This window comes from Crinia signifera, chromosome 2, assembly GCF_055691185.1.
Source record: "Crinia signifera chromosome 2, ASM5569118v1, whole genome shotgun sequence".
NCBI lineage: Eukaryota > Metazoa > Chordata > Amphibia > Anura > Myobatrachidae > Crinia > Crinia signifera.
The window spans coordinates 57,322,043-57,345,456 of record NC_139218.1 but is presented as its reverse complement, the minus strand read 5'-3'; the positions used below and the strand labels follow the sequence as shown (position 1 = coordinate 57,345,456).

General features: G+C 44.1%; 1 protein-coding gene across 3 annotated transcripts in view; it reads right to left on the bottom strand.

Moving 5' to 3' along the window:
- Positions 1–22,557, bottom strand: part of MYO1C (myosin IC) — a 141,654-nt gene extending 119,097 nt beyond the window's left edge. The window contains exon 1 of one of the 3 annotated variants that reach the window (XM_083172177.1): positions 22,410–22,557. In XM_083172177.1, the coding sequence (XP_083028303.1) occupies positions 22,410–22,499 (90 nt within the window). In that variant the 5' untranslated portion in view covers positions 22,500–22,557. Of the gene's footprint in view, positions 1–9,403; positions 9,593–22,409 lie in introns of those variants that run through there. The other 2 variants (XM_083172179.1, XM_083172176.1) reach the window with 2 other exon arrangements.
- Between the last annotated feature and the right edge of the window lie 857 nt (positions 22,558–23,414).

The window sequence follows — 23,414 nt, the reverse complement described above, 5'->3', positions numbered from 1 at the left end:
ATGCCTGTGTAACTTTTACTCGGGTCAACCCTGTTCACACCTCTGGGTTGCCCAGGCAATATCAGACCTAAATCCCGGCTCCTTGCATCTCTATGAAATGGCATCAACACTGCTTAAAACAATGCGGAATATTCAGAATTTAGGTGTGAAAAGGGAATGACTGTTATAATATCTTTTTCACGGTATCATTGCATTACATTAGTAGCCTTTGATCGCTCTGGCAAATCAGGATCGCAGTGCATGCGATATCCTCTCAAGCAGTAGATGGAATGTTCTGTGTGTCCAGCAATGTCAACATACCCTCCTATATCTACTACGGTAGTACTAAAGCTGTACACAGTGAGCTCTCAGTGTGTATGCATGTTCGTTCCCTTGGGTGCTGCACGTTAAACCTCTATGCATCGCTAGTGGCATTATGCATATTAATGAAGGACAGAACAGTGATCGTTTGGTCCTTCAGTAACATCACTCCAGTGTGTACGGGAGATCTGGGCTGAGAGTGCTTCGTTCTGACATTGGAACGAATCCCTGTTGCTTTAAGCAGGCCTGGCCAGCCTGTGGCTCTCCAGATGTTGTCAAACTACAAATCCCATCATGCCTTGCCACAGTTTTGCTGGGCAGTATGGATGGTGTAATGGTCAGCATTACTGCCTCCCAGCACCGAGGTCATGGGATCAATACCCACCATGGCCCTAACTGTGCAGTGTTTGTATATTCTCCCCATGCTTGCGTGGGTTTCCTCCGGGTACTCCGGTTTCCTCCCACAATCCAAAAATATACTGGTAGGTTAATTGGCTCCCAAAAAATTTAACCCTAGAATGTCTGTGTGTGCGTGTACATGTGGTAGGGAATATAGATTGTAAGCTCCACTGGAGAGCCACAGGTTGGCCTGTCCTGCTCTAATGTGTACCCAGCTTAACTTTACAGCAGACCACTGACCCCTAAAGACTATAGGTAAAATGCAGGTGTGCTCCATGTTTAATTCACTATATAATGTGCCCATACAGACATAAATGACAAAACCCTTGGCGGTCTGCTAATTGTGCAGATCCAGCCCCTGATAATGCCCCCCAGACTATAAACTTGGGTGGACCACACATTTATTGCTGGATCAGGTTTGGTACAAATGAGTAAAGCACAACGGAATATGCTGCGCTATATAAGAAACTGTAAATAATTAACTAAACACCCTATTTGGTGAATACAATGCAGGCAAATAGCAAAGGATATAATAGGCTTATCAATAATGCATAGTCAATAAGTATAATAAAGAGAAATGGAAAATAAGTAATACAAAAACAGGCTATGACACACACACACACACACACACACACAATGTTCAGCCCAGAGCAGCTGCTGCCTAGTGACACCAAGTAACTCCATGCAATTACCTTCCACATGGTGCCTGGATACCTGCAGCTAAATGAACAAGAAACAACAACAAATCAATATTTCCTTGCTGTTTTACTAGTAAAATATAGCAGATTTATACAGTTCCTATCACTGTATCCTCCTTCGCGCATTTAATAAAATCATAATTTACAGGACATTACAATACTGCAAGGTTTCAGCAGTCAATAAAGAACCTGTCAGACCCAGTTGTCCCATGGGCCCCGTTGCTTTACTCAGCATTGTACAAGGCTTGCAGAGAACATCTGCAAAATGCAGTGTAGCGGTTTTGTGAGCAGAATATATGTTCCGGACAGTGTACCCAATCATGCCCCTACACGTTAGGACTGTCCTAGAGAATGGCCAGGCCGCGACCTTAAGGCCACACACGTCTGCCTGCACAAGTGTATGCAGTACACTTTTAATTCAACATATCGGTACTTGTGTATTATCACGGAGCCCCCAATATGTGATTGCGCGATATTTAATCGCATCGCATGCCATGCACTGCGATGCGATTTTACTTCCCTATGCGATAAAAAATTGTATAAGCTTACAAATGTTAAATGCACCCCCACGCCACCCCCCAGTATAAACGTGAACCCGAATCGTGGCGAGCGCAGCGAGCCCGCGAGGGGCGGCGGTACGCGTCCTACGACCTTTTCATACCCCCACTATCCACGTCTGCATGGAGCTGGCTTTATAAAGTGTGGCGAGCACAGCGAGCCACCGAGCCCAAAGCGTGGCGAGCGGACGCGTATACCTGTGAAGTTATGCGCGTCCACTTTGTAAAATCAACTCCACGCCGACGTGGATAGTGGGGGTAGGATGCGTACCTCTGCGCTCGCCACGCTTAGGGTTCACGTTTGTACTGGGGGTGGCGTGGGGGTGCATTTATCATTGTAAGCACCCATTAGGGTGCTTATACAAGTTATAATCGCATTCCATCGCATTGTATGCCATATACAATGCCATACAATTTTAAAATTGTATGACATTGTACAACATCGCGCAATATCGCATCGCATGCCTTATGGTATGTGATGCGATGGGCGCCGTGATAATACACAAGTACCACATATCTTTGCAGCGCTTCTACACTGTAAAGAGAGAAGTGTTATCCTACGGTAGTAGAAATATATATTATATTATCTGCCCTATACTATAAATTCATATAAGTGCCAATGCAACATGTTACTATGAGTGCACCAACAGGTTTTGCTTTTATATTTCACCATTCTGGTATGGTTTGTTAGGTCAACCCAAGAAAGGTCGACAGGCAAAAGGTCGACAATGCAAGTGGTCGATGCATATTTTTTGGGGGGGTTTTGATCTAGACCAGGCATGTCCAACATGCGGCCCTACAGCTGTTGTGAAACTACAGATCCCAGCATGCCTTGCCATAGTTTTAGCATTACCTAATAGCAGAACTGCTGGAGGGCCGCAGGTTGGACAAGCCTGATCTAGACGTCTAGTTCTGGACACTGTCTAAGTGTACGGCAGCCCCTCGCTATTCTCCCTCCATGCCCTAGTGGATGGTAGGGCATGAAATACCGCCTGTTCTGGATCCACAGCGGGGAAATAAACATACAAAAAAACAGCGTCGACCTAAGAAGTGTTGACATTTCTTGGGACGACCTAACGACCGCATCTCGTCCCTAATTAGGGTGAAATGTGAGTTGTGCATCTGTAAATACGATTGCTTTGTTTTTGTTTGCTTTAAACAGCCAGCATAACAGCAGAGTTTTAACAAACAAACACATTACATTACATAGTACATACAATGCTTAAAATGTCTTAAGGCTGTACAATTTCAATGTATTTAATTTGCATTGGGCAAGAGCACAATGGGCTTGTATAAAACAAAAAGGATAAATGTTCTATACAAGATGATCAGGGGGAAAAAAAAAAGAACAGGATGATATATTTCTATTGTGGTGACCTCTGCAAAGTGGCCAGGATTTCAGTGACTTCCCCTACGTCCAATCAGGTAAGCGAGACTCAGTGCACAGTAATCAGTACCAGCAAAAGCAGTGTCACTTTCAGCTCCATCAGCAGCTCATTATGCAGTGAATAAGCGCACATTCTTTCCCTTAGTATCAATTGCATGGATGAACTTTGGTAAGCACCAACTTCAGACCGTTTCCCCATAGAACAGACCGCTCTCCACCACCTCATCTGTTTATGTAACGGTTCAAAAGGCATTTTAGGAATTTAAGGATTTTGCTTAAATAAATCCTATGTGAAAAAGACCAGACACCACATCCTGGTGACATCATTACAATTTTTCTTTCTTTGCGTTCCCCTCAGTTACATAGAAATTATCACTATAACAGCATGCACAGAAGATACTGAGAAAGGGAAAAAATCTCAGTCATAATAAATTAGCGGAATACATCTTTCTACTAAACTAAACACATTTACTAGGCCACCAGCATAACCTTCTTAACTGTAAGCTAGTGCTGTCATATCCATGTGTTCCTAAACAGCACAATGTCATACAAGTGCTTTGCAGATAATCCTATCTGAAGGACAACACACATTTTTGCAGCATATTCAAAGAAAAAATGAGAACACACCGACGTGTTTTGCCATCATCACCCTCACCTGAACTTTAATTTACGACCATGTTCCAAGCAGGTGGTATTGATAGAGAGCAGCGTGTGCAAAGGACTTGCCCAGCCAACACACATGTAATACCCCGTGCTCTCCAGTAGAGTAACCAAACCTCTCAGAGATGTTTACTGACTTAACACATGTTTTAATTGTATTTTCAAGGAAGTTTGCTGATAATGACTGATTGCTCAGGTAGGAAGGATCTAGGTGGGGTAGCTACATTTCCTGGAAGAAAGCCCAGATCAATAGGACAGATTGCAGAGAGTGAAAGTTTGAGAATTTGGTCGTGTCAAGTTCAGCAGAACACATGATTACATGGAACTCCCAGCAGGAATAGTCATGCAGCCGCTATGTGCTGAATAAATCTGACAGACTAACTACCCAAAACAATGCTCAAGCAATACATAAATGTAACAATACAAACACAAATCTTGCACTAAGGTTTTTGGAAAATATATTAAGGCGCGAGAGCAAACCCTATTCTTTCATTTGTGGTCCCGTTTACAAAACTGTACTCCATCCTAAAACCAACACAAAATATATCTACCAGTCATTTTAAACAACCCTAGCTGCGTAAGGGAACAAAAGTTATCTTTGCTGGACATAAAACTGCATCCAAAATCAAGGGTGACAATAGTAGGAATAAAGCCAGCCATTATCAGGCATATTGCCATCTAGTGTTCGCTCCAGGTGCAGGGTGCCCACACACAGAGTGGTTTGGGCTTGCGATGCACGCTCCCTCGCACATTGCATTGCACAAACAGTATGTGCTGCGCGTACTTATTGGACTAGATTGGATCGCATCTAGTACAAAACGCACACTGCAATAGCACTTTGCATGCGTTTTAAACTAGATGCGATGCGATCTAGTCCAAAACACATGGTGCGCATCACACTGAAGGGCATTTTTATTAGGCCTGATGAAGTAAAAAGGAACCGGTGATAACACCAGCCAATCAACTCTAACCTAACTGTCAGGTTTCAGTCTGGGGATGAACAACAGCAGTTAGGGGCTGATAAAGTTGGCCGGTGATAACGTACAAGCCTATCACTTCACCAGGCTTAATAAATATGACCTAGAGTGTGGATGGCAGATTTACATTTTGAAGGGAAAAATTTCAGACGTAATGTAATGTATCGCTACAGCTTTTATGGTGTTCTGTATAGGCCAGAAACGTTCAGCTCCGGTTATCTAATTGGTCAACCTTGACAGAAAATATTGTCTAGAAGGCCCCAATAACATGCAGTGTGTGTGCGTTCTCCATTATCTGCCCATAGAGTTATTTTACCCAGCTCTTGTTTCCTTTCCACAACACCTGCCATTACTCCATCACTAGTAAACATACATCATGCCCAACATACTCAGTAGAATACTGCAGTTTACATTCGTACTTCTGACCATGTATGAGAATGGTCACACCTAGCCAAGTCCCTCTTCCTAACACAAGTTCATTTGCACTGAAGAAAGAAAGCAAATCATTGCGTAAAAACAAATATGCGCCAAAGGTGACTTCTGACCGAACTTTTTCCCCTCAATAGAGCAGCACGTGAAAACATGTTTGTATTTCTAATGCTTGATATTTAATGCAAAAATGTTTATTTTCCTAATGTAAGCACTCAGTAGATATTATATATTGGGCCAGATGTATCAAACTTCAAAAAGTGATAATGTGGAGAGAGAAAAACAGCCAGCCAATCAGCTCCTACCTGTCATGTTACAGGCTGGGTTTGAAAAATGACAGGTAGGAGCTGATTGGGTATTTATCACTTTTTGAACCTTGATACATTTGGCCCAGTGTGAGAGAATAACAACCACCACCACCACCACCACAGCATGCTATACCGTGCAGACATTTCATAGAAACAGAGAATTTGACGGCAGATAAGAACCACTTGGCCCATCTAGTCTGCCCCTTTTTTAAACATGTTACCTCAAACCATTTTTGATCCTTATTTTTTTGTAAGGATATCAATATGCCTATTCCAAGCATGTTTAAATTTTTTAATTAATTTGCCTCTACCACCGCCTCTTCCTCAAATTTCCCCTGAATCTAGTTTCAGTGCATGTCCTCGTGTTCTGTTGCTCCTCTTCCTGTGAAGAATGTCCCCCACCTGTACCAAAAACCCTTGATATATTTGAAAGTTTCTATCATGTCCCCCCTTTCCCTTCTCTGCTCTAAACTATACATATACGTTTTTTTAGTCTTTCCTGGTACGTTTTGTGATGTAGGCCATGCACCATTTTAGTTACCCTTCTTTGTACAGTCTCTAATGTATTTATATCCTTCTGGAGATATGGCCTCCAGAATTTCATTACACAAATATAGATTTCTGGTTTTAGCATACAAGAAATCAAACTGAGGTATTAAATTGGACAATGGACATCATGGTGGTGTAATTCAGTGGTTCAGGGACCCCCAACAGTTCATGTTTTACAGACCACCTGGCAGGTGCACAGGTGCACCCATTATTAACTTACACATCTTAAGAGATCACAGGTGGAGCTAATTATTTTACTTGTGATTCTGTGTGGAGACCTGCAAAGCATGAACTGTTGGAGGTACTTGAGGACTGAGGTTGAGAACCTGTGGTGTAATGCACAGATTCCCAAACTGTACCATAACAAGCCAGGTTGTAAAGTTATCTATGCTAGTTCAGATGATTATATTAAATTGACTCAAGCAAAGACTGAACTTGATGGATGTAAGTCTTCTCTCATCCTAAACTACTATATGTGACTCAGGTACAATTAAGGCACAGATTTTTTAAGCCTGGTGATCCAGTTGCCGGCGATAGCAAGTCAGCCAATTAGCTCCTAACTGTCATGTTACCGGCTTTTTTGTTTGAAAAAAGGGAGGTGTATAAGGAGCATAGGATAGAGCTGCAGAATTAATATCCATTACTGATCAGTCTGATCGACTGCTTTGATCACCAACACCCACTTAGGTTTTTCCAGTCTACATTATATATTTCTTTCAAATGAACTTATGGTCAATCAATAAAGTTTGCTGGACTACACTCATCTATGTTCTATGACTGGGGGCCACATAGAAGGCTAGAGTGGCTTATACACAGGTCAATTTTCACCTCATTTCTAAAGGCTCCCATACACTATGCGATTTGGGCCGGATTTCACCCGATTCTGGCGGATCGGCCTGAGAAATTGGGTGAAATCTGCCCAAATAACATGTGTATAACATTCGATTCAATGTGCGGTCTCGTGCGCATCAGTAGATGCCATTCATTTGTGTGGGATTTTTGTATTCTCTTGTAGCCTGGCCAGCGAAATCAGGTCCGACTTCCCTGTGTAAGGGGTGGCCTTAAGCGATCTGACTAGATTGCTTAGAAATGGAGCACTGATCACTCCGTGTGCATAGCCCCGGGCAATCGCGATGCGCGGGATCACCTGAGCGACCATATTGCCAGTGATTGGAGTGTGCACTGGCGATAAATCGCCACGTGCACGCTCCCATTTTTAGCCCCCTTATGATCGCAGGTCTCCGGAGCTTGCTCCTGCGACCAGCTGATTCCCTCTGTGGCTCCCCCGGCAGAGGTTCCCTTTCATCAGCGACCATCTCTGGTCGCTGATGAAAAGGAGACACTGAGCAATATATTGCTGAGCAATATTTCGCCCCCGTGTGTACACAGCTATAGAAAGACTGTTCTTTGCAATAGGCAAAGCCCCACGATGCACAGATCGCTCAGCACACATTGCCGCGTGCACTGCCGGTGTACCACGACATGTTCTGAACGATCATGCTTAAGCGCATTGCTCAGCATGGAGGTGGGGTTGCCCCATGTGTACGGGGCTTTAGAGAACACAAAAATTTCCTTTAATTTATAATGAAACCTGAAAGAACAGACGACAGAAATAATTGCTCCAAGACAAGAGCCTCATTAACAAAGACTTCCATGTAGCAATTGCAACCATGAGCAGCCAATATTATACTAGTTATAGCTAATGATCACTTTGCATGGGAAGCAGAACAGAGACAATTATATTAAATAGGCTTGACTGCATAAAATAAGCAGATTACAAAACCTGCTTCCTGATTTAAGCAAGTCAATTACTCTTTATTAAGTACAACGGCCTTTATGTAATGACAAAATGAAGAGAACTGTGTACAACTTAAAACCAAGTCATTTGCTTAAAGCAAGTTGAATATGCATGTCCCCGTCATGTGAAGAGGAGTCTGACACAACAACAATTTGCATGATTTAGAACTCCGTCCAAACTACGCAATTTCTGGGTAAGTAGCAACTCCAATATGCTGCCAGAAACAGCAGTTTAACATACACCTGTCACATATGACAGAATCATTCCGATTACTACCAGCAGTGTTGCCATTAACAATACCAGAATATTATCTAATTACAAACATGTTTCACTAATGTCTTATAATTTGCACAAATAATAAATAGGGAAGATTTCTTGATCTTCCTCCTCCCACATGACGTTCACACATTTTATTCCTGCATCTTTTTTTGTGAATGAAACCTGTCCCATATATCATATAATTATACCCAACAGCTTTACCATCACAAAGGCTCAGCCATACACAAACACAGTGGGAAGCATCAAGAAGATGACTTGTGAGTAAGGCCACTGTACCAGAACAGCCGGGGACAAGCACAGCTGCAGGACTATTTCTGGATATCAAAATAACAGCCGGGGCCCACGCAGGCCTGACTGCAGCATACCACTATCAGACGCTGCGCCAGTGTGGGAAGCCGCGCGACATGCAAGCAACACAGATGCATGCCAGGCTGCTTATGAAATGTCACATTACAAAGAAAACATAGAAGTGACAAACTGCACCAATCACCAGCTTTATCATGGTCATCAGAAGTTATGACAGAGACATATTTTCACATAATATTTAACAAGAAATACATAGGATCAGAAACTAAAAGGTTAACCTGACTGTAATTCCACATCTGCTTGCTTAGCTGTAGTAGTAGAATAGACTTGTAGACACACCTTTCTGCAGGAACTTCTATTAATGTTACTCATCATTCAGACAATCATTATACAAACACAGCAATCTGACATACATAGTTATGTATGTATGCCCAGTGTGTGCACTGTACATATCTGCCATTACCTGGCATGTACAGTAAGTGTGTGTGGCTGGCACCTCACAGCATGCACTCACCTTGCAATAAGGTGATCTGCATTATGCATGCATGAATACACCCCCTATGGCAGAGGTGGGGATACAGGTCTTCACATCAGGACATGCACAGCCACATGTGATAACAAGCACTACTACCTGTAATGACCACATAGTTCTATTGTGTTCAATGGGACTTTTCACTTTTAGTCAGGATTCCCCCCTCCCTCTCCCATTCATCCATTCTCTCAGCCACAAGCGGAGCTGTAAACGTGACTGCTCACCATAGGTCCCGGCACCCGGTCACTGCGCCCCCAGTTCCCCGGCATCTCACCTGAGTGCAGGTCAGTGTGCAGCGGCGACTCCGCCGGGAGTTCCAAACTCTTTTCCCTGGGACGGTCCGGCCTCTCCTCACTGCGCATGCGCGCTCTAGCCTGGGTGCTGCTCTGGAGTCGGCGGGGCGGTGTTACAGCTAGCCCCTCCCACCATGACCCTAGAATAGAGTTGTGACAGTTGTACAGTGCCTGGGACTGGGAGGAGGAAAACCTGTCTGTGCCAGAGCACTGCTGCTGCTGTATACACAGAGTACAGTCATTGCAGCATGATCATATCATACACAGAGAGCTTGCTGCTGCTGTGCACAGAGTACAGTCCTTGCAGCACGATGATACACAGAGAGCTACTGCTGCTGGGCACAGAGTGTAGTTATTGCCAGTACTATTTCTCTGGAAGAATAGGTCCAGGAACTCCAGGTCACTGCAGCATGATCACACCCACAGTTAATGCTGCTGCTGTGTACCAAGGGCCTGATTCAGACCTAATTGCTGGGATGTGAATCACAAAGGTAACCTTTTGCAATCACTTATCAAATGGTTTTCTCCCTGTTCACAGCCACCAAGTAGGTCAAGACTTGTTCGGCGGTACAATGGGCGTGGGGAGATGAAGGACGCTGCTGGCATAAACCACCTGTGTTTTTCGGGACACTCCCACAAAACGCTGGCGGGCTGCCCACAAACAGCCGCTGGCTTCAATCCCCTTGCAAATGGCCAGTGATGCCTTTGTTCGCCTTTGTTCGCAGGGGGACCCAGTGAATGCGCTGTTGTTTGGAAATCACTCGGGCTGCGAATTTGCAGCCCAGCGATCAGATCTGAATCAGTCCCAGAGTACAATTATTGCAGCAGTAAAGGCCCATACACACTGGGTGACTTTGAGCTGAAAGTCGCTCAAAACAGGAGGTTTCAGCGGCTTTCAGCTCAAAGCCGCCCAGTGTGCATGGCCCGGCGATGAGCGGTGAGCGCTGCTGTGCGCTCCCGCAACATCGCCGGGAAAGCTGTTCATCTGCTTGTTATACCAGCAGATGAGCGGCTTTCAGAACGGCTATGCAATGCCGCCCCCTCCGTCGGTGCCGGGCAGGGGGAAAGCCACTCAGTGTGTGTGCACTTAGCGGCTTTGCCCGCAGCGATGAACGCTATCATCGCTGTCCATACACACTGGGCATAGTCGTCCAGTGTTTATGGACCTTTCCTGTTGTGCACAGATTACATTCATTGCAGCATGATTTATCATTTTCGGGGGTGTGCCCAGCGCTTCTCTAGCGACTGGGTAGCCGCTGGCTCCCTCACTCCCTGCATTGAAGAGCGTACAGCATCTCTTCAGCAATCACCGGCTGCTCTGCAGAGTGACTGCGGCTCCCGCTGGGCATGTTGGGAAGGATCTATGAGAGATCCCTAAAACAGCTCTGCAGAGTGAATCTCATTAGTGCATCGGGAAATACAGTATAAACAGTAATACGCAAAAACCGAAAACGGGGGTTTTACCACATTTTCCTTTCCCTAGTGCAGTGGTTCCCAACCTTTTTTCTCTCCCATACCCCTTGATTAGGCTTTTCATTGATGAGTACCCCCTCCTTTCAATTTAAAATATAGACAGTACTTATGAGTGGAGTGGAAGTGAGCGGTATTCATATCCTTATGCATGTCCTTATATTAAGGAGGAGCGGACAGGAATCCTGCCCTTCCGTGTCTGGCCGCTGGTTGTGTATTGTCTCCAGGGTTCCCACTAACACCTGCAGGATTAATGCCGCTGCTTCTTCCACCCGTGTCAGTGCAGGGCAGATGATCGCTGATGTCTGAGGGCAGCATGGGTAGCTCCCATTGGATTGCTGGTCAGGCAAAAGCACAATGAGATGCTGAAGACAGAACCATAAGTGACACAACATGGTTCTTCTCAATAGCAATGGGACTTCTTCTGCCATCAAAATACTTTTTTTCATCTTCCGCCATTAACAAAATTATTTTCAAGTACCCCCAACTGGTCTGCAGAGTACCCCCAGGGGTACTAGTACCCCAGGTTGGGAACCACTGCCCTAGTGCATCCCGACCACACAGAGTTAAGCTGGGTACACACTGGGCACTATATCATCAACGATATGTGTTTTGGTAACGATGCGTGTAAGTTTGGGTCGTTAACAAACACCCCTGTGAACTGTACATGCAGCTCAAAATGAGAATATCGTTAGCGACAGCATGTACGGAGCAGGGAGTGGGTGACGTCACTGACCGATATCAGCTAGTGTGTACGATAAATATCATTCTCCTGTGGCACCGTCGATATAGTTAAATATATCGGAGTCTGAGGGAAGTGCTCAATGTGTACCCAGCGTTACTGCTACTGTTGTGTACATACATTGCATCATGAGTGCGCACACACACAGTTAGTGCTGCTCTTGTCCACAGAGTACACTCCTGGGTCCTTATTCAGGTTGACTAGATAAGCTGCGAATATCGCATCTTAACGAGCGCCTGAGCCACCTCCTGGCTGAATTGCACCCGCTGCCTAATCCCCTCAGTACCATGCAAGGGGATGTGTACGAGAACACATGCCTCTGCTACCAGGAGAAATCATTCGATGTTCGCCTTCGCAAATAAAAGTCTGTCTCAGCTGACTTTTATAAACAAGCGCTGCGACGAAGACGGGGCAGGCGTCTGACGTCCTGTGACGTCAGCTGCCCACCCCCAGCAGGCACAGGCCCGTCCACGCACCCATGGGAAAGCCCAGCGTTTTAACGGGCACGCCCATAAAATGAATTTTATGGGCGTTCCTATGGACCAGCAACACCCCTGCCCCTGTCCGCCCCAGCCCTGCCTCCCCGCAGCGAACAGCCCTGCGTGCAAATACTCCCAAACATCAGAACAAGGTCGAATTTGTCGTGTTCCCAGTGACCGTGAATCAGGGCCCTTGTAGCATGGTCACAAACACAGTTACTGCTGCTGCAGGCTGGGGAAATGGTTCCATCATAATTTGCATTCATATAATTATTTTGTATAATAAATAAGTGTAGATAGTTTGTAGCCAGCATAAATTGAAAGGAATAAACCTTTCATTCAGAAAGACTGAACCTTGTGTTGTAAAGCTGGTTCCTCTGGTGTCCCAGTGTTATCTGATAATCTTTTCCTCCTGTGTTGTTTCCCTGGCTCGCTGTCAGATCCTGACGCCACCAGACTGTCCTTTTCCCTGCATTCACTTATGGCATCACCTCCCCTATGTGTAAGCAGGGACAGTTGTCTGCTTTTCATTTTGAAATGAAATGGCACTTTTCCGCATAATCTGTGGGAAGGTATTTGGCTATGATACATGATTTTCAATGCTGGGCTGCAGATATAGAGCCTGATTCAGCCCTAAGAAGTGTAGCTAAGAGCCATGGTTCCCGGAACAAGGGCATGTTTTACCCACTCCAGTAATTTTTCCGTCTCATAGTAATGCCCCTTACACATTATGGCACCCAAACCGTTCTGCCCATTACACATACTTGCCTACTTTTGAAAACTAGTTTGAGGGAGCTAGGAATTGGTAGTAGAATTTTGCACAGAGCCCCATTAAGGAGGCGTGTCATGCTCCACCCAAAGGGCGTGTCTAGTTCCATATATGGAGAGATTGTGAAAAGAGATTGTGAACGTGGCACCTAGAAGCGTGGGTATATACTGCTACATCTGAGAGAAATCTTTTAAAATGACATATCCAAATGTAGATGAGCCCCAAAAGCAGTTAGTAAGAGCTACTATACTTGGTATAGTGCTGGGAAATAGTGCTGATGATTCAATGTAAATGTAGCTATCTCTCATTCCTTTTTCCCCAAAAAATGTAACCATGTAATATGGGCTAGAGGAAATGAGGGAGATTGGTAGACTAATGAGGGAGAGAGGGAGATTGGTGTTATTTCAGGGCGTCTCCTGCAGAATGCAGGAGAGTAGGCAACTATGCCATTACACATTATGCCACACACCATAATGCTTATTTCACTTTGTGTCATACACCATAATGCTTATTTTTCTTTATGCCACACACTGTAATGCCTATTGCATATTATACCACACACTGTAATGCATATTACATATTATGCCATACACAGTTATGCTACTGACACAATTTATGTCCCACACACAAAGATGCCCAGTGGCGTAACTATAGCACCGCAGCCCCTGCGGTCGCGGGGGTGGGGGGGGGGTGGGGGGGTGGGGGCGCTGTGCATGTGGGGGCGCCGGGGGGCTGCAGTGCTATAGTAATGCCCCGCCCCCCATCCCCCGCAGGCTTACCTGTCTGCACGTCCTGGCTCCCCTCCTGGCTTCAATCAATTCTATGGAGACGGACCACGATAAAATGGCCGCCCCATAAAGCAGACTGTTCTCTGAAACTGTCTGTGGTATGGAGGTGGCCATTTTATCGTGGTCCGTCTGCATAGAATTATTAATTGAAGCCAGGAGGGGAGCCAGGACGCGCAGACAGGTAAGCCTGCGGCGTTGGGGGGGGGTACACCGGGCACCGGTGGCCGGGGTGGGGAGGCTGGCGGGGAGGGGGGGGGCGGCGGGGAGGGGGGGGGGGCGCCCCAAAACAAGCTACGCCACTGAAGATGCCCCTTACAAAGGATGCCCCGCAGTAAAGCTTCTCATTGCCAGGGGTTTCATTGCATAAGATGCCGCTTTCTGCACTTTTCCTGCTGGTGCCAGAGTTTACAGCACTTTCAGGTAACGATATACACGCAATGGCCGCTTACACATAATGCTACCTGTAGTGCCAGTGACACACATAATGCCCGTGCTGTACTGCATGCCAGCTCTCCCAGAATATGCACCTAGTAGTGCTGGGCACGCTGTGCTCCCCTGAATATATCTCCTCTATGGTGGTGGCGGCAGTAATTTTTAGTGGGGCACAGGGTTCATGCCCCCCCCATGGTTGGCCACTACCCTGCCATGTTGTCACAGCCCACCATTGCTACCTAGACTGCAGTTTAAGTTCTCACTCATGCTCAGTGAAGTGATTTTCAGAGATCTGATAAGGATGCAGAATTAGGCACAAGTTTCGGTACTCCCTATGTAAATTTAAGTTGTCTCAAAGACACATAAGAAAACTGGCCTGCATTTGCAACTCCTATAAAGCCCCATACACCCTAGAGCAGGCATGTCCAAACTGCGGCCCTCCAGCTGTTGTGAAACTACACATCCCAGCATGCCTTGCTATAGGTTTAGCATTCCCTAATAGCAAAACTGTGGCAAGGCATGATGGGAATTGTAGTTTCACAACAGCTGGTGGGCCATAGTTTGGACATGCCTGCCCTAGAGGATATAGTTATATATATTGCTCAGAAAGGCTTTCTGGGTGATATCTTTTACTGTATCGTCTAGTGGGTACACCCAATTTTGTTAACGATGCACGGGTCCCACTGACATCACTGAAGGATATTGTTTACCGATGTCGTACAGTGTGTACGTGCAATATTGGCCACCCACGGTCAATATTGTTAACTATATCGGTATCATGTAGTGTGGCTGGGGCTATAGAGTCCCCTCGCCCCCTTCAACATATATCAATCGATCAGTCTCTGACCTTATAAAATGACTAAAATTGTCAAGCCAAAAGAATCTGAAAGACCAGCATTAGGCACTCGGAATGACGCACTACAGCACAAACAGATGACCTCTGCAAATACCAGGAAGCGTCTGAGCAAAGAAATCACTGAACTTCAGTTAGAATTTGAGCTATTTAAAAAAAATGCTCAAGGAGATGTAATGTTCATACAACAACACTCATTAATCTATAAAAACAAATGTGCTCTCAGCATACTTGGAAGGCCTCACAAATGTCTCCAGATACCACATATAAATACTGAAGTGTGACTGCACCCACTGCGATCTACAATTCAATTCTCCAATAGAGCAGCCCACATGCAAATTATCTACATCCATTGCCAAAGTCATTTCAAGATTGAAGTCGAAGGCTTAAGCTGTAAAACACACTAGAGACTAATACATCCATGTAAGATGATATTGGTTGAAACTAACTTGAATGATTTGTTAACAATAAATTTTAGATTCTATCTTGGAGATGTACTAAGTCTAGGAGAGAGATAAAACGGAGAGAGATTAAATGGATAGAGACATACTGTAGGCTACCAACCAATCAGCTCCTGTCATTTTACAAACACAGCCTGTAATATTGCACTTAGGAGCTGATTGGCTGATTCTTCTTTCTCTCCCATTTATCAAGGCTATGTCATTGAACTTCAAACCAACACACCATATACAGAACTGTTGTGCATCTCAGATTTAACCCATCATTGCCCCGTGACAATATAAAGGTCAGTGTATATGACCCAAATATATCTCTCTGAATAGACTACCTATTAAAGGGTCTTACTAAATTAAAGATAGTACATATTTGTATTTATTATCTTATGAGAGAATCCCATTGACTTTACACCAGTCACCACAAAGGTCATCATAAGCATAGCCATTCCTCATAATACACGCTAATGACACTGCTCACACGAAACACCCAATTTCACCAAAAGGTAAATGCAACCGATTTCCATCGAACTCGGTAATAGGACAAAGTCAACCAATGACTTCCCTCTTTATCTTAATAAGGACATGGGGCCTGATTCCAAAAGCACACAACTACACAAAACCATGTTGCACTGCAGGCTAATGTAACATGTGCAGAGAGAGTTAGATTTGGGCCGGGTATAATTTTTTCTGTGCAGGGTAAATCTGGCTGCTTTATTTTTACACTGCAATTTAGATTTTTTTGAACACACCCCACCCAAATCTAATTCTCTCTGCCAGTGGGGTAACTAGAAATTTGTCATTGCCAGGGGTTGCAGGCTCACAGCATACACCACTCCTGACAGATGCTAGAGGTCCAGTAGAACCTCTATCATACGTCTCCAACAAGATGGCAGACATTTTTGCAGGGCAGTTTTAGCAGTTTCCAATTGGATGGCCAGACCGCATGTTGTGACCCTGTGTCACCTTAGCACCGCCCCCCTCCCCCACCATGGTTGTGGTACCCTAGTCACGCCACTGCTCTCTGCACATCTTGCATCTGCCCCACCTACAATGCAACATGGCTTTGCCCAGTTGTGTGTGTGTTTTTTTTTTTTGCTATGCTAACAAAGCTCAATCGGACCAATAATGAATACATAAATTTCTTAAGTAAAGTATTCTTAAAATTCTTAGAACAACATTTGTTGACCCTACCTCCATCTTTCCCTATTTAAGTTAAACATAACTAAAAAATAAAACTCCCTTGCAAGCATACTGAAAGTGAAATTACTTACTTTCCAATCAAAACTTGTGTACACTCTAGATCAGGCATGTCCAAACAATGGTCCTCCTGCTGTTGTGAAACTATAAGTTCCATCATACCGTGCCACAGTTTTGCTATTAGGGAATGCTAACACTATTGCAAGGCATGCTGGGATGTGTAGTTTTACAACAGCTGGAGGGGCATAGTTTGGACATGCCTGCTCTAGATACTTAAAGTGACTGTGAAAGGGAGTTGTATGCATACTGCAGACAGTACTGCTTGTATTTATTTTTCTGATGTACAGTTGGAAATACATGGTATTTTGTGTACCTAACCAACAAAATAAAAAAAGTATGATGTTTAATTTTAGATAAACATATAATTTTAAAGTTTTTGGCCATATTAGAACATTACAAATAAATCTCTCTTGACACTGTATTAGATAAAAACACTTAACAGATAAATATCATTTTGTGATTTATATATATAATTCTGTATGACAAAATACAATACTCCATAGTTTGATGTTGGTATATCCCATACCTCGTTTTCTAACCATTGAGGAGAACTAGTCCTTTTACATTATCCAAATTTGATCCTGATCACCCCGATATTAATAATGTATTGTGTAAATTCATTCAACAGTCTACATACTTTAATTTTATGTTAGTATCTACAATATAACTGAATTTAACTCAGCTTATGCATTCTAAAATGAAGAGAGAGGGATCTCCCGGGTACGATCCATCCGGGCGTTGGGGTCCGTGCAGGTCCCATGCAGTGTTCCCTCTAAGCTGTGCGCACGTGCGCGCGCACACAACTCGACGAGCGTGCGCACAGACATTACAACAGAGCGCACAAGGCAGCAGTGGACCCTTTTTGCAGTTGTGGACTCAATTAATGTGTGTTTCGCCCTTTAACTACATTGTGGGCTGTGTCTTAAATGTTTAATACCATTTTGAAATAAAGTTAACACAAATGCTGAACATCATTTTCCAGTTATATATATGTGACGCACAAAAATTTAAATTTCCTTCCAAAGTTGCACAAAAAAATCTTTTGCCGCACACAACCTTCGTAAAATTAGAGGGAACATTGGTCCCATGCACAGTGCCTGTCTGTGGGTCAGGCCAGATAAGGAGTCACAGTGCTCCCCCTTCCCCCGGAGGACCACACCCGGGTAAGATCCCACCCCTAATTGTACTTATATCCCAAAATATGGGCCAGTAATATGCCCCCCCTCCAGTCTAATTCCCACCCCACCTACCCTCTAGTGAGAATGGAGAAAAAAAAGTTAATTAATACCGTTCCAAAAGTTGAGTGGGAATTTTTATTATGATCAAAATAAAATAAAAAAATAAAAATATAGCTTTATAGGTTAGCATAGCATTCAGAGGGGTGTAGCTGTGGGGGGAGGGATTTGTTGCAATAGGAAGTGGATGCTGGAGCGGGGGTAGCAGCACAATGTTGGCACCCATGGTCAGGGTATTTTAAGTGAAAAACACCCTATTAATGCTGCGGAGACCTACAGTATTGCATGGACAGAGATTACTCACAAGCTTTGTCTCTGCATGCGATAACATACAGTATGTAGTCAATTATGACATTGTGAATTGGGCCGATATTATCACAGCAGATCTGCATCCGAGGAGGCAGATGGTGATAAATCGGCCTTCAAAACTAACCAAAAATCACATAATCATAATGCATTTCAATAATAGGATACATAGAAAGAAAAGACCCAATGGATATCATTATGACCGGATATTGGACACAACCAAAATACGCTCTTCATGCAGGCTTAGGACACTGCAATTATAAAACATGAAATAGGAAAACTCTGTTCCTCGCTGACTTCCTGTCTTTCAAAGGTCTCTGCAAGGAACTTTCCTTTGTGGCAAATAGAGAAAACCAGTGAGCACATTAGTAACTAATGAAGTGCTGGGGATAAAGTGACATTCCAAAATCTCAATAAACATACTGTATCATGTATATGCAGCACAAAGGTAGGAATCTGTGAATGGTGAATTAAAGCAAATATTCTCTCTACGTTATATACACTTATCCATAGGGATGACCATCAGCGAGTTATCCACCGATGATTGCCATTGATGGTATCATTGATGGGTAACCTCAATTCGGCAAGGGAATCATCAATGGTTTTGGCCATCAGTGGTTTCGCCCATTGATGGTCACCCCTGCATTACAGTACTGAAGGTTGTAGGCTCCAATTCCTGGCAATTTATAAAAAAAAAAATGTCCTTATTTTTGTGTTATCGATAGTGAGAAACTATCTGGTTCTCCCCCATCAAGTATTCAACATTGGTCATAGACATTTTAGACACCGATGGTTGATGGCAATCTCTACTTAGCAATGCTCCCTCTATGCAGCTCTACGCTCCATATCCTGTGTGCTTTGTGACACATGCAGTGGTGCCAAGAGGGGAAGGGGCATACACTTTTTACCCAGGCCTGGGTCTGTTGGAGGGAGACCCGCTTTCCCATTGCATGGAGAGAGAGAGAGAGAGAGAGAGAGAACTAACTACCACTGCAGCAGCCTCTCTCTCCATCCCAGCGGTGTGTGCTGGGTGGGGGAGAGAGGCAGCTGCATATCCCATATTATCAATATTCTCCTGTTAATATTCAACCTTTGCCACACTCTACCCTCCTGTAAAACTCTATCCTTGCACCACCTCTATTATACAACTATTATACATCCATTTGCTTTGCTCTCCTTATATTATATATTATCCCCCCTGTTCTGTATTACAACTGCTATCTTATAGCTGCCTTGTTCTCTAAGTAGGATATGCCCATATATTGTATTGCCATTGTAACTAACCCTTCCTACCATTGGCCTTTGCAGTCGTACAGGCCTTCGGGCAAAAAGATCACGTCTAAACAACGTTGCTCCCCATTCTGTAGATTATGGAGAAAGTGTTTTGATATCAAAATTCAATTAATATAAGCAATAACCCAATACACTATATATTACTGGAGCAACTATACTAATTTGCATTACTTTGTGTATACTAAAGAGAATGCCAGTCTACTAAAGCCACCAGTTCCAATGGCATTGTAAGAAACAATCACCACCATTCTGAGACTTTTTACTGAGCGTATGCATTTGCTGTGCTTTATACAATGAAATGCATTCTGTTATGGATTGTAAATATATGCAATGTAATGTAGCAATTTTATTTAATTGCCTGTGTTTATAATGCAGATAGATGAAATTACATGCATTTATTTACATATTTTAATTTCAATTTCAAGTCTAATAAACTACCTTATTGACAGTCAGGACAAAAGACAATTCTATAAAGCTTATTGATAAACAACAAAAAAAAGCAAACTCGCCCTGATACTAATCTTGAACACTGAACTTTTAAAAAGAGTGCAGGCCTGGATTTATAATCTATCTATAATTATTTATTTCTACAGCCAAGCCCTAACCCTAAAGTCCCTAACCGTCCTTTCCCGCACTCTAAACCTAACCCTCCTACCCTACAGCCTAACCTAAACCTCCTTTTTAAATTCCTAACCCTAACTCTACCTCCCCGTATCCTAACCCGCATAGGTGCCGATTCTGTGGGCGCTCAAGGGCCCGAGCACCCACGGAAATTGAGGTGCACCCACGGGCCCGAGTACCGCTGCTGGGCCGCCATATTAACTTGCTAATTTGCGGCTGCAGCACCCACATTGCCGGACCCGTCACCTGGAAACAGTATGCCGGGAAGAGTGTATTCTGTCCATGAAGTACCTGCACTTTGGGGGCATTTATGTTCCTGCACTGTGGGGGCATTTATGTACCTGCACTGTGTGGGCATTTATGTACCTGCACTGTGTGGGCATTTATGTACCTGCACTGTGGGGGCATTTATGTATGTGGAACTCTGTTACCGTAATTTGAATATTGGAGACAAATGTGCTCCGTTATATAAATTGGTATTATTTTGTGGCCACACCCCTTCCCCATGAAGCCACTCCTCTATATTTTTGGCTTGAGCACCCACCAGCAAAAACATAAATCGGCACCTATGCTAACTCTAACCTTGCCTGGTATCCCTAGGTGCACCAAATTGCATACAGTGTGTATTTGTGGCAGCCACAGAAGCCAGATTTACTGCCTTGTGCTAATATTCGTATCCATTCCACTAATGCAGGGGTTGGTGCATGGGGTGCCGGATGACCTACCGACAGTTGGGATTCTGATGGTCAGTATACCGTCATTGGTACCCCGACTGTTAAATGCCCAGCAGTCGGGATCCTGGCTATTCTCCCCTGTGGGGGTCCATGGCCCCGAAAGAGGTAGAACCTGGGGCGAGTGAAACAAGACATCATGCCTGCAAGCGGCTTCGATGCACTCGCCCCACCGTCAGAGTACAGGCAGTCGGGTTTCCGATGATGTAATATTGACCATCGGATCCTGACTGTCAGCCCACTATACCACACCCAGTGCATGTGCAAATGGAAACCCAATGCTGCTTATTGATTTTCCACCAGCTGCCACAAGTGTCACCATTATCATTAGCCCTTGCACGAGCCCCATACTACCATATAAGAGATACATTAAAAACAGGCTTCCCTTCAGTGTAGTTGTGACTCAGAGTTGTGAGGATATTTTAATACATGCCCATGACACTCCCACAAGTCATGGTGGTTACATGGGATCGCATTCTTACCACCCAGTTCCCACTTTGAAAAGCCCTATTAGGTCTGGACAAGACTTATGCAAAAATACCTAAATTCACTGCATGCTAAAATGAAACGTTTGCATCTGAAATGCGTCAGAACAGAATGAACCCATGAATGTAAACCTTAAATAAACACTATTATTATTGGAGCTACTTTGTGCTCGGTATGATTTTTCACACAAAAAAACCCATTCAAACACATATCCATGCTTGCCTACTGTCTTGGGAGGACCAGGAGGCATCCGAAAATCGGGTGGTGGTCCCGGTCCCCTGGGGAAGTGGGCAAGTCTCCTGGATTTGCCCGGCCCTTGAAATGGGGCAAGTAGCCAATGATGTCATGCGGAATCACGTCATCATTGCCTCGCCTCCTGCTGTATATTGCCTTTAATCTCGGTATTGCGTAATAGTGGGGGTTGGGTGAAGGTTAAAGAAATGTGATTGTGAAGCCACAACCCCACCACAGCCTGTTCTGTTGTGTCATGCCCTTTCCCCGCCCACTTTACCAGGCTATGCCACCAACACCTTTAGTTGATTTTTTGACCTGGCTACCCCGATTAAGAGGGTGCAGCCACAAAGTCAGCAATTCTGACTATATCTCATTCTTCCTGCACCCACTCACCCACTCACCCACTCACCCTTATCACCTATCTCTTTCTCCTCACCTTTTTACATTTGACTATGACAGTTTTCTAATCTCCCCCCCCCCCCCACCGCGTTGTAATCAGACAGAATCCATAAGCAGATGGTTACATTGAGCAACAATAGAAGCATGTCTGGACACGCCTCATAGAACTTGTATGAATAACTAATTGCCAAACATTTCTTCACATTTTTTCTTTTGGAAAGATGATATTACAAATCCTGTCTAGAGGACAAATAATGTCAAGGTTCTCTAATGCTTGAATATATGCGGATTAACAAACAGTTAATCAGAATGCATTGTATTAAAGGAACTCCGACATTGCTGGAAGAGGAAAGAAATAAAGTATTATAATTAGAAAGACAAGCTTACATTTTTGCAGTTGGTGCACATAAAGTCTCCATCCTGGTTGACTAATCTGATGATCTCCCCCGTTGGTATATATTCAATTTTCAGCTCCATTTTTCATGAGCAGAGAGAGGACCCTTGCGTTATCCAGAACCTGGACGGCTGTGCAAAACTTAAGACCAGGTTTAGCATGTACTGTACACAAGTCAATCCACAAACCATCTGTGGAGTCTACAGTACAGCTAACGGGTTTGAGGGAAGTTAAGGAAGGACTGGAAAGTTCATTTCTCCGAGAAGGTTATTTTAAGTGGGTAATCCGGAATTATATGTTTATACAAAGTCAAGGTGAGAATGCTGACAATGAAAGTTCACGAGTGCCTTCCAGGAGGTCACAGTTGGTTCCTAAGTGTGTCAAGGCTTTGAGAAGCTTCTAATTTATGCTTCTGCCTTAATGAAAGTTCAACAGTCTCCTTAGGGGCAACTAAAGAGGTCAAATTGTATTGGACTCAAGTGTAAAGTCTTTTGGCAACTGTCCATAGATATTAATCATGAATCATTATACAAATCTATTCCACGTAGCTAGTTTGTAATATAGAAGTTGAATAGTTCAGGTTTGCGGACCAGGAAAGTGGCGCCTACAGCTATTACCAACAGTGTATATATATAGATTTATTTTGATTATACTAGTCTATAAGGTGAGCAGTGCAAAACATTTTCTGGCTTTATTATGATAGAGTTTCCTGCAAAACAATCATACTCTACATTAGGGGCGGATCGGGGACTAAAAGTGGCCCTGGAATATTTCTGGAAGGGGCCTCATGTGTGCAGCACCAAAACAACAATGGGCGGAGCCTTCATAACAGTAGGCAGGATTACTACATCATTATTGCTAGAGACATCGGTGCTAAAGCATCGGCCGGTGGGCTATGGCGGCACGGGGGGCATGCTGCATTGTGCAGAATGGCTCTTCTAGGATTTAGTGGAAATAGACTGTGCTGCACAGTCTATTTCTACTTCTGATACCAACCG